This window comes from Saimiri boliviensis, chromosome 12, assembly GCF_048565385.1.
Source record: "Saimiri boliviensis isolate mSaiBol1 chromosome 12, mSaiBol1.pri, whole genome shotgun sequence".
NCBI lineage: Eukaryota > Metazoa > Chordata > Mammalia > Primates > Cebidae > Saimiri > Saimiri boliviensis.
The window spans coordinates 18,214,622-18,229,285 of NC_133460.1; the positions used below are offsets into that span (position 1 = coordinate 18,214,622).

Genomic DNA, 14,664 nt, shown 5'->3' on the forward strand with positions numbered 1-14,664 from the left:
AAGATTTTTGTCTTTGGAAGTCAGTGGCCTGGTCAGCAGAACTGGTCTGAACATGGCCTATGACTGAAAAGGGCTTCTATTATTATGGCTGAAATTAGACCCAACAATGTTCCAGGTAAACAACTTACTGTGAATATATTGCAATAATGAATTTTGTTCTTCCTTTTTCTTACTTGACCCACCCAATTGCATTTTTTTCTACTCCTGTTCAATCTCTAACTATAGTAGTATATGGTCCCTGGATGAACAGATCTATATTAAAAGTCAACAGCTGCCTTTTTGCTCAATATATATAACGGCAAGTGTCAAAATGACAAATGTGACATTTTATTTATAGCAAAGCTTGTATAATGAGACACACAAAAAAGTGCAGCCTTTTGCTAATTAAAAAAAAAAGCAGTTATTCAAAGATAAGTCAATATACTTCATGGGGTCACACACTGAAACTTCCCTTAAGCAAACTATACATGTTGGTTGGTATATACTCACAAGTACATGTAAGTACATTAATAGCAACATCCAAGGCCATATGTTCTTTATTTTGTCAACTCTAAAGTGCTAAATCCCAAAGGAACATCACATTCTACTTGCTCATTGCATACCTGGCAAGAATTATCCTCCATGTAATTTACAGATAACAAGAATACACAGTAAAATTGACAAACATAGTATATTTAAGTGAAATACACAGTAAGGGTGTATTATTGAAAAATGATTTTAATCCAGGTACTGATTTTAAGGCATTTTGATATTCAAAGATCTTCAGGTTTCCTCATGGCTCTTATCTACACCTTTTTAGGATTTCTACAACAGCTTTCCCAACATTACTTTTTCATCAGTTTGTAGTCGATAAAGGATAAAATAAGCGCTATTTTCAATCTGTTGTTATCAACTGAATCAGATTTTCTACTTATAAAGCCACTACCTGCTTAGTTGGGTAGGGAATTCTAGATAGTACTTGGAAAAAAAATGTGTAGCTTCAGAACATGAAAATAAAACACTCTGAAAACCAAAAAGACATGAATGTCGTGTTATATAAACCATCACAAAGGTAAAGCTGTAAATATGAAATTTATACCTATATACTTGTCACTGCTATCAATGTACAATCTAATTTCCTGGGTTTCTTAGAGAAGCATATCAAACAAGGTCACTATGTAAATAATTATGCATTAAGGTTGCATGCTTAAGCTCTTATTTATAATTCAACAATAACAATTTCATAAACAGCTACACTTTATTACATGTCTAAATTTCCCATATAAAATTATGCAATATGGCCCACCGCCTAAGCATGCATTGAAATGGGTTATGGAAAAAATGAACTCACAGTTGCATTACAGAAGCTAGTAACTAGAAAAAAAATTATTCCATAAACTAAATTTTCAGTTATACTGTTTGCCAGGTTTCTATAAAGAACCAACTACCTCATATATTTCAAACTTATTTTCACACTTTGAGGTGAGAAAAATTGACTTGATACTCCAACTGTACTACCAGCTCTTAGACAAATTCCTTTAAAAATAACTTCTGAACTAAATGATCTTAACAATACACTGTGGTTAATACTCTAACCCACAGGAGAACAAAGTTGGGGTCTAAACCTGCATTAACTATTGGAAGAAAGAGGTATTAATCAGGTCTGAATGACACAATTTTTATTAATAAAAAATCCTCAACTGCAACTTGTCTAAGATCAATTACATGGCTAGTAAATACTGGGGCTGGGACTTGGCTACATGCTGGTTTGCCCCAAAGTGTGTGCCATTTCCACTATGCTAGGCTGTCTTTCACTTAGAAAACCTCTTCAATCTGTTCCAGAAACATATAAACCTGGGTACTCCTTGGTTTTGGTACTTACATGTGTCCCATTAAGGGTATATTACATTAAGTGTAACTGACTATGCAGTTTCTCTTCCCAGATTGGACCCAGCTGGGCTCACGAACATTCAAATACAGACACACCATGTGGCCTTAAATCTCTTTCTGGAACAAGGCAGGGTATAAGTAAATAAATAAGACAGACAGTACAAAAAGGAAACACTAAAAAATGCAGATGTTTTGATCTTCTGTATAATAAATGACTAATATTTGAGCAGTTACTATATACTGGACAATGTGCTAATCTCTCATATGCCACATTTTATTTCCTCACAACTATCTTTTGAGGTATATATATCATCTCCATTTTATAGCTGAAAAATCAAATTATATGCCCCAAATAATAAAGCTAATAAAAAGAGAATCCAAGAATCAGACTGAGATATGCCTGACTCCAAATCTTACAGAACCATTTTACTATACTGCAACTGAAATAGACACTATTTATCAGGAAAGGGATTAAACAATGATGATTTTGGTCACACTAAGTGGAACAGTGGCGAACTGATGTATGTAACTATTACTAAGCAAAATTTGAAAGGGGTTCTGGTAGCCAGATAAGGAAGGATGCAACAAGTATAGTCATCTAACAAATGCATCAGCGGGCTTTAATTTTTTTTCCTTCTGAATTTCCTTCTTTTAGTGATTTCCATTTAGGCATGCCTTCTGTTCATGGTCTTGATCCTAAATTCCCATTCTCCAAAAACATTTAGGCTTATATACGCTCTCAGTTCCGAAGTGGCTCCATCTCTATTGGTAATGGTCAAACAGATGATGTTTGGAACAAAGTTTGTAAAGAAAATATTAATGCTTTGTTCAGGAGATCTAATCTCTTGTTGGAAAATCTGGTCTACACTGGGGATTCACAGTATCATAAATGATTTCAAGCTTTAAGCATGTCCTGTGAGTACTGTAAAAAGACCGTTTTTTGAATTTTTGTTAATTACTTGATATGCTGGAATAAATTATACTGATAATGTCACTTTTAAAAAAATAAATTTTAAAAACATCTTATTTTCCTTTTTAAATTGTACTTTAGGTTCTGGGGTACATGTGCAAATCATGCAGGATTGTTGTACAGGTATACACATAGCAATGTGGTTTGCTGCCTCCATCCCCCTGTCACCTACATCTGGCATTTCTCCCCATGTTATCCCTCTCAGCCCTCCCCAACCCCCCACTGTCCTTCCCTTGCCCCCCACAACAGACCCCAGTGTGCGATACTCCCCTCCCTGTGTCCATGTGTTCTCATTGCTCAACACCTGCCTATGAGTAAGAACATGCGGTGTTTGATTTTCTGTTCTTGTGTCAGTTTGTTGAGAATGATGGTTTCCAGATTCACCCATGTCCCTACAAAGGACACAAACTCATCATAAAAGCATCTTTTAATCACTTTATCTTCATAGACTTTTATGCTTGGAAGTAAAAAACGGAGTGGTTCAAATGTCCACCAACTGATGAATGGCTAAATAAATGTGGTCTATTCATATAATGGAATACCTGGCAATAAAAAGAAATACATAGCCAGGTGTGGCAGCCCACATCTGTAGTCCCAGCTACTTGGGAGGCTGAGGCTGGAGGATTGCTTGAGCCCAGGAGTTTGAATCCAGCCTGGGCAACATAGCAAGAGCCTGTCTCTTAAAGAAAAAAAAAATACCATAACATGGATGAACTTTGAAAACATTATACTACGTTTAAGAAGCCAGTCACAAAGGATTACACAGATTCTATGATTGGAAATGTCCAGAATGGTCAAATCAACAGACAGAAAGCATATTAGGGATTGCCTAGGAGGCCAAGAGACACCTCTTGGCCTGATCTTGGAGTAATGCAAGTGTTCTAAGATGGACTATGGTGATATGGTAGCACACAACTCTGTGAAGATACTAAAAGCCACTGATTTGTATACTTTAAATGGATGAATTTCATGATTATGTGAATTACATCTCAATAAAGCTGTTTAAAAAAGAAATTTACTGGAAACAGGTTTAAAAGGCCAAGAAGAAATTTTATTAATGTTTTTTAAATTCAAGGAGAACACAATCTAAAAATTTTGCCCTTTTAGGTAACCAAATCCTGTCCTTCTCTGTAAGTAATGCCCAAAGTGATTATCAAAATGAGGTTCATGACAGGTTTGTTTAACAACTGATGTTAGAGTTCTTCCATGTCAAAGTACCTTTGTGATCATTGGAGCTGTCACATTTCCAGGGAAAGGACTATTATTTAATAGTGTTCTATTACTTAATGAATAGGCCTGCTTGAGCAACCTGTAATTTTAATGTTTTAAACTGAGGATCTCCAATGTGTAGGCCAGGATCTACCTGCAGATCTTGAACCCTTATGAGATAGATGTAACAGACCACAGTCCCTTATCTGAGGTTTACCAGGATTTCCTACGAAGTAGGTAGGAGCCAACAGAATAGAAAATGACACCCCTCACCAAGTCTTTTACTTCCCTGAACACCTGGCAATCTTTAGACTTGAGGACTCCCTTACAAAATGCCAGACATATACTGGGTTTTAAACAGGTAAGGTTTTCTCCTTCTTCCCAATTTTACCATCCATGAGCAATGGAAAGCAGGAGGAGAGGACAGAATCCTGTTAGCATAATACTGTTAGCTTATTTGTGTCTCCTCATGCAATCCTTGTCAGGTCATGAGAAGTGACCTCATCTGACTGTTAGTTTAGGAGAAAATACAGGGCATATGTGAACCAACATTTTGCCTTTGGAAGCACTCAACTCTCCTTTGCCATGGTAAAGTGTTAAAGGGGCAGGTCCCCCAGTTCTGTCTGGGACTGGATAGTTAAGTTTGCTCCATTTTGAGGTCCAGAAGTAAGCCCCAAATATAAGTGACATTCTCCAATATCCTCTTTCCTAGTAATAAAATAATATTTTAGCCCCTAAGTACCTTATTCCTTTTTGCCCCTCAACTAGTTCAGAATATAAGCAGGAAAGAGGGTGTCAGCTTTAGAGACACCCTTCTAAAGAGTAACAACCCATCTAGACAATCTAAAAAACAATAAGAATAAACCTATGCTGGGCGCAGTGGCTCACGCCTGTAATCCCAGCACTTTGGGAGGCCCAGGCTGGTGGGTCACGAGGTCAAGAGATCGAGACCATCCTGGTCAAAATGGTGAAACCCCGTCTCTACTAAAAATACAAAACATTAGCTGGGTATGGTGGCGCGTGTCTGTAATCCCAGCTACTCAGGAGGCTGAGGCAGGAGAATTGCCTGAACCCAGGAGGCGGAAGTTGCGGTGAGCCGAGATCGCGCCATTGCACTCCAGCCTGGGTAACAAGAGTGAAACTGTCTAAAAAAAAAAAAGAAGAAACATATCTTCAGAAATGAATACACTAACCTTAAATTAGTCATGACAAACGATATGTGAACATGACAACCACTTTAGGGAAATCTTGACAAGACATAAGGGAGAAGTTCTTTCAGATATTTGAAAGAGACTTTTGGGGAACATCTGGAAATCTTCATAAAGAACACAAGGCAAATCCATTTAGGATGATTAGGATTACGGTCACTGAAATCCTCACTGTGAAGAGATAATGCCTCCTCACTAAAGGGATCTGTAGGCCATTTATATTTATCAGAGAAACAGCTTTACTTAACTGTTTATCTTGTTAAAATTAAGGATCACTAAATTCCCCACCCCCCGAAAAAAGTCTCTTCAGGGGTGAGAAGAAAGTGACAGTGAAATTAAGCTTAAATAAGTTATTTAATAAATTCATTTAATAAATAAGTCATTTAATAAGCTTAAAAAATAAATTAAGCTTTGTATAAGTCTCTAAGCTCATACAAAGCAAAGATGATCACTTTAAGATTGAAACCCAAGTCTCCTCCTTTCCCTCTTTGGTAATCTGGGGAAAACTCCAGCCACTGAAGAATTTTAATTTCATTTAAGTTAAGTAAAAGGTTTGCATAAATAACATATAGGTAATACTTCAATGAGGAATCTTCTTGAATGAAATCTTTGCAGCACTGAAACTGAAATCTCACATGCAAAGCACTGCTGTATGGGGAAAAATGTGAAAACGACTATTTTACATTGGCCAAATATAAACATCCTAAGGAATCAGATCAAGTAATAGATGTCAAAGTGCTTCAAACACTATGAAGCATTATGTAAAATCAAATATACTGCTATTGATGTTGAGTTCCAGCAACCAGCAGAAATTTGACCTTAGCATACAGAATTACATAATTTTGCCACTGTATTCATCTACCATTTACTATTTCTGGTTACACTAACAGAAAGAGTCCTTGTTAGCGTGCCTTCCCTCACATTCTTTCCCAATCCATATAATATGATCTTTTCTTATCTTCAAATGTTTGTGCATAATCCACAAGCCATTAGAACAGGTAGATGAAATGTTAAATACACAGGTGAAAATAAAAGGAATGTACTTTCTCTGTATCTAGACCAGGACAATAAAAACATGAAAAACTATGGTCCAAAGTATGGTCCATAATCTTAGAGTAACATAGTTTATCAATAGGGATTTTAGGAAGTTACTTTTTAAAAAAAATTTCCTTCTATGGTCATTCAAGTAGGAGCTGAGGACAAAGATGAGAGTATGGAGAGGTGAGACGGGAAGAGAAAGAACAGCACGGAAGTGGCAGAGAAAGTCCAAAGCCAAGAGGGATGTACATTTAACTTGTTCTAAGCCTGGCTGTATAATTCTTAATGTTTCCTTATTTCCTAGAATATCTAATAGAAGAAAACGTGTCGTTTCTCACAGCTCCGGGCTTTCCTTTCAAAACTGGGATTCTGACACCTATTCTTATAAACTAGAACAGCAATATAACAATATGTAATTTTTGTTGAGCGTTTACTGTGTGTCAGGTACTGTTCTAAATGTTTTACATGGATTAATTCAGTTAATTATCATACTATACCAATAAGATGGGTACTTTTATTATTTCTACTTTACAAAGGAGAAAATGGAGACAAAGGTTAAAGAATCTGCCCTAAAGCCATAGAGCAGGCGTCCCCAAACTTTTTACACAGGGGGCCAGTTCACTGTCCCTCAGACCGTTGCAGGGCCGCCATATACTGTGCTCCTCTCACTGCCCACCAATGAAAGAGGTGCCCCTTCCTGAAGTGCGGCGGGGGGGGGGCCAGATAAATGGCCTCAGGGGGCCACGTGCAGCCCATGGGCCGTAGTTTGGGGATGCCTGCCTGGGGATGCCTGCCGTAAAGCTATGAAGTGATGAAGTCTAGTCTTGAATTCTGAAACTTTCCCTAAGTGGTTCACTCCAGTGGTTTTCAAGCTACATTCTGCAGACTCTTTCAGCTCCAAAAGTTCTACTTTGAAAATGCATTTTACCCTGTTTAAAAACGGCAATGAAAACATCACAATCAAAACTTTATAGACTGAATATAACACACTAAAGGGAACCAACACATTAACTTTTTGTTGCCAGGTTACGTTGCTTCTGTGCAGCCACTGAAATAAAGCTAGACCTGTCGCTACTGAGCTCTTACTTGAACTTCTTGTAAATGTTTCATTGATTTGGAAGGTGTAACTCTGCACTTTTTTTTTTTTTAACTGAAGACTGCATCTGCCGGCTCAGGTGAGACTGTACCGCATACAAGTTCAAGCACAAGAGTGAACAAAGGAACATGTTGTCCCATTCATTTAATGTTTTGGGGGGTTTACCGCCTGATATACATAAGGCAAAAAATACATGCTAGATAATAATTTAAAATTTTTCCTATGTTCCTACTATCTCTTATTCCTCTTTCTAACTATAATATTTAATGGAATGGTATGCTGAGATGGCAGGGGAAACTTTTAGGCAAAAAAATCACTTCCCCCATCCCACATCAGCTCCACATTTTCACTGCTACACTCTGGTCCTTGTGCCTACGATCCCCTGCCATTCCACTTTGCGGGATCGATCACTTCCACTCTGACTGGTCTTCAAGTTTATTGAGTCCACTGTTCCACTGGCCATGTACCATCTGCTATTCCACTGACCAATCCATTAGTCTTTATCCACTTTCACTTTTTATCCAGCTGATACTCCGCAAGTCATCATTACAATACTTTGGCCACTATCCTAAATACCTTGGCTGCTGTCATTTCATTGCGTATCTGGCAAACCCCAAACTTGAACGAAGCCTTTTACTGGCTTTCACATTATTCTTGATGTTTCCTTATTTCTAAGAACGCTTGGAAAACTCACCTATCTCAATACCAAAGTAACTGAGCACTACTAGAGAAGGTCAAGAGAGCGGATAGGTTATCACACTGTATGTCCATGACCATCAACTTCTATGAGGAGCCGGGCGCGGTGGCTCAAGCCTGTAATCCCAGCACTTTGGGAGGCCGAGGCGGGTGGATCACAAGGTCAAGAGATCGAGACCATCTTGGTCAACAAGGTGAAACCCCGTCTCTACTAAAAATACAAAAAATTAGCTGGCCATGGTGGTGCGTGCCTGTAATCCCAGCTACTCAGGAGGCTGAGACAGGAGAACTGCCTGAACCTAGGAGGCGGAGGCTGCAGTGAGCCGAGATCGCACCATTGCACTCCAGCCTGGATAACAAGAGCGAAACTTCGTCTCAAAAAAAAAAAAAAAAAAAAAGGCCGGGCGCGGTGGCTCAAGCCTGTAATCCCAGCACTTTGGGAGGCCGAGGCGGGTGGATCACGAGGTTGAGAGATCGAGACCATCCTGGTCAACATGGTGAAACCCCGTCTCTACTAAAAATACAAAAAGTTAGCTGGGCATGGTGGCACGTGCCTGTAATCCTAGCTACTCAGGAGGCTGAGGCAGGAGAATTGCCTGAACCCAGGAGGCGGAGGTTGCGGTGAGCCGAGATCGCGCCATTGCACTCCAGCCTGGGTAACAAGAGCGAAACTCCGTCTCAAAAAAAAAAAAAAAAACTTCTATGAGGCATCAATTGCTGCTAGACAATCCTACTTATCACCATAGACAAGCTTTCTCTGCAATTACTTTTCTTCAAACAGTTTCTATTTCCTGAAACCTTTGACATTCATCCCTCCCATCTCTGTGGCAACTCATAGCCGATTTTGCCTCCAAATTTGAAAGAGTTATACCCATCTTATCCTTGCTTTCTTCTGAATACAAGAGAAGTTTGCCCTTTTTTTATTTTTTAAAGACACAGTGCTGTTCTGTGGCCCAGGCTGGAATGCAGTGGCTGAAGGGCAGTGGTGCAATATCAGTTTACTGCAACCTTTGCCTCCCAGGTTCAAGCGATTCTCTTGACTCAGCCTCCCGAGTAGCTGGGATGACAGGCATGCGCCACCCGGCCAGGCTAATTTTTTTGTATTTTTCGTATATTTGTATTTTAGGGTCTCACCCTGATGGGCAGGCTGGTCTCAAACTCCTGTCCTCAGGTGACCCGTCCACCTTGGCCTCCCAAAGTGCTGGGATTATAGGCGTGAGCCACCGCACCTGGCTATGCCCTTTTCCATCTTAAGGAATGTTACACTATCACTTATCTTTCTTCTCTTTTACATGTAACAATTCTCTTTCAACTGTATCTTTCTCATGGACATTTGGTCTATTATATCTATTGGGATTCTATCTAAAACTTCTTTGTAAAAAGGCGTTTCTGCTAGAGCACTGAGAATCCTTTTCCCCTAAGTATGTGAAGCCCGAAAGTCTCATAAAAGGAGTCAATACATATATAAGTAGGATAACATCAACAGGTCACGAACTAGATGTCACACATGTAACTGTGTTGTCTGGCAGCAACAATATTTTCATAAACGAAGCCCATAGTACCACCAAATTCGAAACCATCCTGATCCTTTCTTCATGTTTTACAATTAAGAGCTCTGCTAAAACTCTATAGGCAAGAAAAGTAGCAGAATTTTTAGAGTGTTATTTTAATAACCAGTGAATCTGACAGCATGATTTTGTGTTACTAGGTCTAGATTGGGGGAGAGAAGGGAGGGAGGAGGAAGCAACAAATGTCCCAGCTACCACTTTTTTTTTTTAAGAGCTAAAAATACTGCAGGATAAATACAGAACCATAAGTAATACTTAAGAAGTTTTGACAGCACAGTGATGCATTTTTATAAGAAATTATCCACGGAGGGAGCCTGACTTTCCCAACCCCCCAACAGTTCCTTCACCTGCACTGAACAAGCAGTTAAAAAACAAGACCATTCCTTAAATCGGAGCAGCTCTCCTGACAGCTGTTTACATTAATTAAGGTTTGGTCTCACAGGTCTGGGAGAGGGGGAGAAAGAGAGGCGGGGGACTCAGGGAAGGAGGAGAGGACGCAGGGAAAGAAGTGGCCCAAGCTGAGAAAAGTCTGCGAAGCGCATTCACCTGGGGTATCCTTCAGAAAGATGCCCGCCTCTTTCCCGAGGGCACCACCTTGCCTCTCCCGCCCACAGCTCCGTGGCGTTTACAGCAAGCACTGCTACCGCTGCCGGGCTGCCTGCAACTCTAATGTGTTATTTAATTTTGTAACTACTATTAAGATCTCTCCAGCGTTTTTGTGATGTGCTGGAATGAAAGACGCTCCATAAAATGAGGTTTATTATTAGTCGTATTATAGCTCCCGGGCCTAAAATAAAGCAAAATTATAACCACATACATACTTCAAAGGGAAAATCCGAAGCCACAAGCGTCTCAAACACTGCCAAGCGGGCAGGGGATGGGCGGGGGCGGGAGAGATAGGGGGGCTCCATTCAGGCGCCCCCCCCCCACTCCCACGAGCCCCACCAGCTCTCCCAGCACCCACCATTCACCCTGCCTGGTGGGGTCAGCGCCCGCAGCCCGGGCACCTCGCCCCCGGCCGCAGCTTCCTCTAGAGGTGGAGGGTCTGGGGTCGGACCTGACCCTCTCGGCCTCCCCTCGCCCACCAGCTCTCTAGTGGCTCCCGCACTGCCCTGCAGGCTGCCTCACTTCCAGCCCCAGCCTCTCCGCCTGGTTTCTAATTCCCTAGCAGGCGCCGCAGTTTCCTCCCGTCTCCCACCTTGACTTTTTTTTTTTTTTTAATCCAGAACGAAGCTCCTTCCTCTACGACGCCTCACATCGGAGGGCTGCTCCCCTCCTCCCCGGTCCGGGACCCTTTTCCCGTCCTCTTCTCCGTCCCCTTCCTCCGCGGCCCGGGTCTCCCCTCTGCCCCCGGGCTCCTCAGGCCAGCCCCTGGCCGGGCCCCTGGGTCTCCCCCGTCTCGCGTCGCCCTCAGCCAATCCCCCGCCCGGCCCCGCGCGCCCGCCGCTCACCCGCGGACTCCCCGGTGTTGATCCAGTCCGGGTTGGCGATGCTGGCGATGGCGAAGATATCGGCGGCCAGAAAGAGACATCCTGAGATGATGGTCAGTTTATCCATCTCCCCGCCCCGCTCCCCCCACCCCCCGAGCCCCGGACAGGCAGCGGCCTCACGCCTCCCGCCCCATGGGCCGCCGCCGGGGCCCGGAGTCCCCGCGCCGCCGCCTCGCGCCCCCTCAGCCTCAGCGCGCCGCTCGCGCCCTCCGCGCGCCCGGGACCAGCAGCCGCGGCGCGGCCCGCACAGACGGAACCGCCGCCCGCCCCGGAACTGCTCGGCCCGCCCGCCCCTCACCCGGAAGCGAAGCCTCGGCGCTGGTGAGGCCGGTCCCGGCTCCCCGGCCGCGGCGCCCCGGCTCCGTCCTCCCCGCTCGGCACTCCGCCGCGCCGCCCGGGCCGTCCCGGGCCCCTCCCCGCACCGCCCGCCTCCACGCTCCGGACCCGGACCCGACCGGCCGGGCTCAGGTCCCTGCCAGGGTCCCGGTGTCTTCCGGCAAGCCACGCCACCTGTTGCCTTTCTGCACACTAACAATAAGATCGTTGTCGTTCTTGATGACTGTTTGGACGCACGCTGCTCCCTCTCCTGAGCCCCTCAAAAGCGAAACCGGAATGGGAGTGGGGAGCCGCCGTCTTCCAGCAGGAGGGTGGTGCCGACTCCCGCCGAGTGACTCCGGGCCCCGCGCGGTCCCTGTCACCTTGTATTCTCATTGCCCGTTCCGCGGCTGTCAGCTCCCAGGATTGCCCCATTTCGCTGTCTGCGTCAGTTGCTGCAGGTGCAGAGGTACTGAGGTGGACAGAGGCAAGGCCCCCGCTCTCGGGGAGCTCACGTTCAGGTGGGAAGAGACAAACACGTTAAGAACCTATCTGTAAAATAAAGATAATTTCAGGTGCTGATCCCTGAATTCAGTGGAGGTCAATGTGATGGGAGTCGGGGCGATACCTGCGACAGGGAAGGATGCATTTCGGCTGAGACCATCAAGATCATAAAGACCTGCAGTTTGAAGACCTGGCACAAGACCAGACAGAGGGAACAGCCAGCACAAAAATCATTAGGGGTGGGGGGCAGAAAGAGATCGGCGAGTCCAAGGAATTGCAAAATGGCCTGTGTGGCGGGAGAGTAGTATGACAAGAGGTAGGCAGAGGCCAGGTGTAGGGCTTTGGGGTCCTTGGATTTTGTTCTGAGTGCAACGAGAAGGTAATGGAGTTGTTTGCAGGAGAGTCCCATGATCTTATTTAATCTGTGAAGATCCATAGTGTAGCTTGCATCGGGGAGAGGCGAAGATGACAACAGGAACGCCAGTTAAGAGGCCAAGTAGTCCATGAGAGAGAAGTGTGGCTTTGGCTAGGGTGAGAGTAGTGAAGATGGAGAGGAATGGACGGATTTGGATGTTTTGTAGATAGAGGGATAAGGGGAAGGAGTTGAAAGAGAACTCAAGAATAACTTTTAAGTTTTTGACCTGAGCAACCAGGTGTTACGATCCCGTTTACTGAGTTGTGTGTGGAGCGTCTGAAATTGGATGAATAAACAGAAAAAAAAATAATAAGGCATTTGCGTAATCTGTCAGCAAATTATGCGACGGTGGGGAGGTTTTGTTTTCTTCCACAGCTCATGGGCGGAATCACCACTAACCCTGACGTTGATCCAGCTCTCCCTAATAGTCCTCTGTGCAGCCAATGGAGCGAAACACTCATTTTCTCCTTAAATGCCACATAGGTCATCTCTAGAAAGACCTAGAAGAGATCTGTCTCTATTTTTGGAATGCTTACATGTCCACAAAATTCAGGAGGTTTCAAATTCCACCAAATCCAACAGCCTTGCAGAAATGTGCAGAGAGTATTAGTGTAACTACATAGCTTGGAGAAGGGAGGGTTTGATTGCTGGGCTATATAGACTGCTGTCCAAACACTGGTCTCTTGGGGAAAAGGATTTTTGTTGTTGTTGTTACTATATAATTTATTTTTCCTCTGCCAAAGAAATTGACACAAGATAATTGATATGGTCCAAGAATCCAGCTATAATGCATATGACATTACTGAAACAGTCTTCAGTTTCTTTTTTCTTTTCTTCTTTTTGTAAGTACTGGAGAAGTTTAATTGAGTCGTATTCTTGGCTTCTTGTTGGGCTTTTCTATTGCCCAATGATAGAAAAAACTGTAACTATACAGGACTAAATTCTCAGATAATATCCACTAATGTTCTCTACTGGCCAGCTTAAAGAATCCCAGAGCTGAATGTTAGAACAGTTTGCACCTATTCTAACTCCAGCTGAATAGAATGATGATTGTGTTCTTGTGTTTAAAGTAAATACATGTAGCCAAGCATGGTGGCTTGCACCTAAATCCCAGCTAATCAGGAAGCTGAGGTGGAAGGATCACTTGAGTCCAGGAGTTCAAGACCAGCCTGGACAACACAGTGAGACCCCCTGTCTCTAATAAATTAATTAAATAGATAAATAATTAAAAAAATCTTCATTTTACCCTCTACAATTGGTTCTGGGTCTAAGATTAAAGCACAAGAACAACGAGTATTGAGTTAAAAGAATCTAAAACATTTTGATATTAATGGCCACACATCAGTACAGAGAATAGTCACCTATTCCATTCCTTCCTACCATCCAGAATGGGAGGTGGGGTTGGCAGAAGCCAAACTGTTTACACACTTCCCATTAATCCTTGTTTTTATCCCTGTATCTTTCTCTCTCTCTTTTTTTAGTTAGAGATATGGTGTCACTATGTTGCCCAGGTTGGACTTGAACTCCTGGCCTTAAGTGATCCTCCCACCTCAGCCTCCCAAGCAGCTGGGACTACAGGCCCACAACACTATGCCTGGCTGGTGTTTCCAAGTCCCCAGTCTCTGAAATCTGTAGGACAGATCAGTTCCCTTCTCCCCTATATCTCTGTCTAGATTTTGGTACAGGCAAACCCTAAGGCAGGGGTCCTCAAACTACGGCCCGTGGGCCACATGCGGCCCCCTGAGGCCATTTATCCGGCCCCCTGCCACACTTCAGGAAGGGGCACCTCTTTCATTGGTGGTCAGTGAGAGGAGCGCAGTATGTGGCAGCCCTCCAACGGTCTGAGGGACAGTGAACTGGCCACCTGTGTAAAAAGTTTGGGGACGCCTGCCCTAAGGGTTTGGGAGAGGTGATATAGTGAAGCAAAGAGAATACAGAACTATGTTCTAGTTCCTGCCCTGCTACTGATTTGACCTTGGGAAAGACATGTCACCTCTCTGGGTCTTTTTCCCCCAGCTGGCCTAAGAAGACTCGTGGACTCAGTGACAGAAGCATCCTATCCTTTCACCTACCCCTAAGCAGAGCAGCTGGGGCTTCAGAAATGAGCCACGAGGCTTCTTACGGCAGAAAGCCTTGGGGACCCAGAAGAACATAGAAGGCTTCCAGGAGGGAGCTGTGCTGGCAGCCTGAAGTCATAAATAGCCATTCTGCAGCTGTTAAAGGGCCGTGAACATGGCATGCTTTATTGTGATGGATGGTAGGCCTTGGCCAGAAGAGGCTGAATCC

The 14,664-nt window shown here is 43.6% G+C and overlaps 1 protein-coding gene across 1 annotated transcript in view; it reads right to left on the reverse strand.

The window, feature by feature from the left end:
* The window catches only part of MOSMO (modulator of smoothened), a 75,056-nt gene extending 63,677 nt beyond the window's left edge, over positions 1-11,379 (reverse strand). Inside the window, exon 1 of the mRNA XM_039478377.2 lies at positions 11,106-11,379. Coding sequence (XP_039334311.1) covers positions 11,106-11,211 — 106 coding nt within the window. The 5' untranslated portion in view covers positions 11,212-11,379. The remainder of the gene's footprint in view (positions 1-11,105) is intronic.
* Between the last annotated feature and the right edge of the window lie 3,285 nt (positions 11,380-14,664).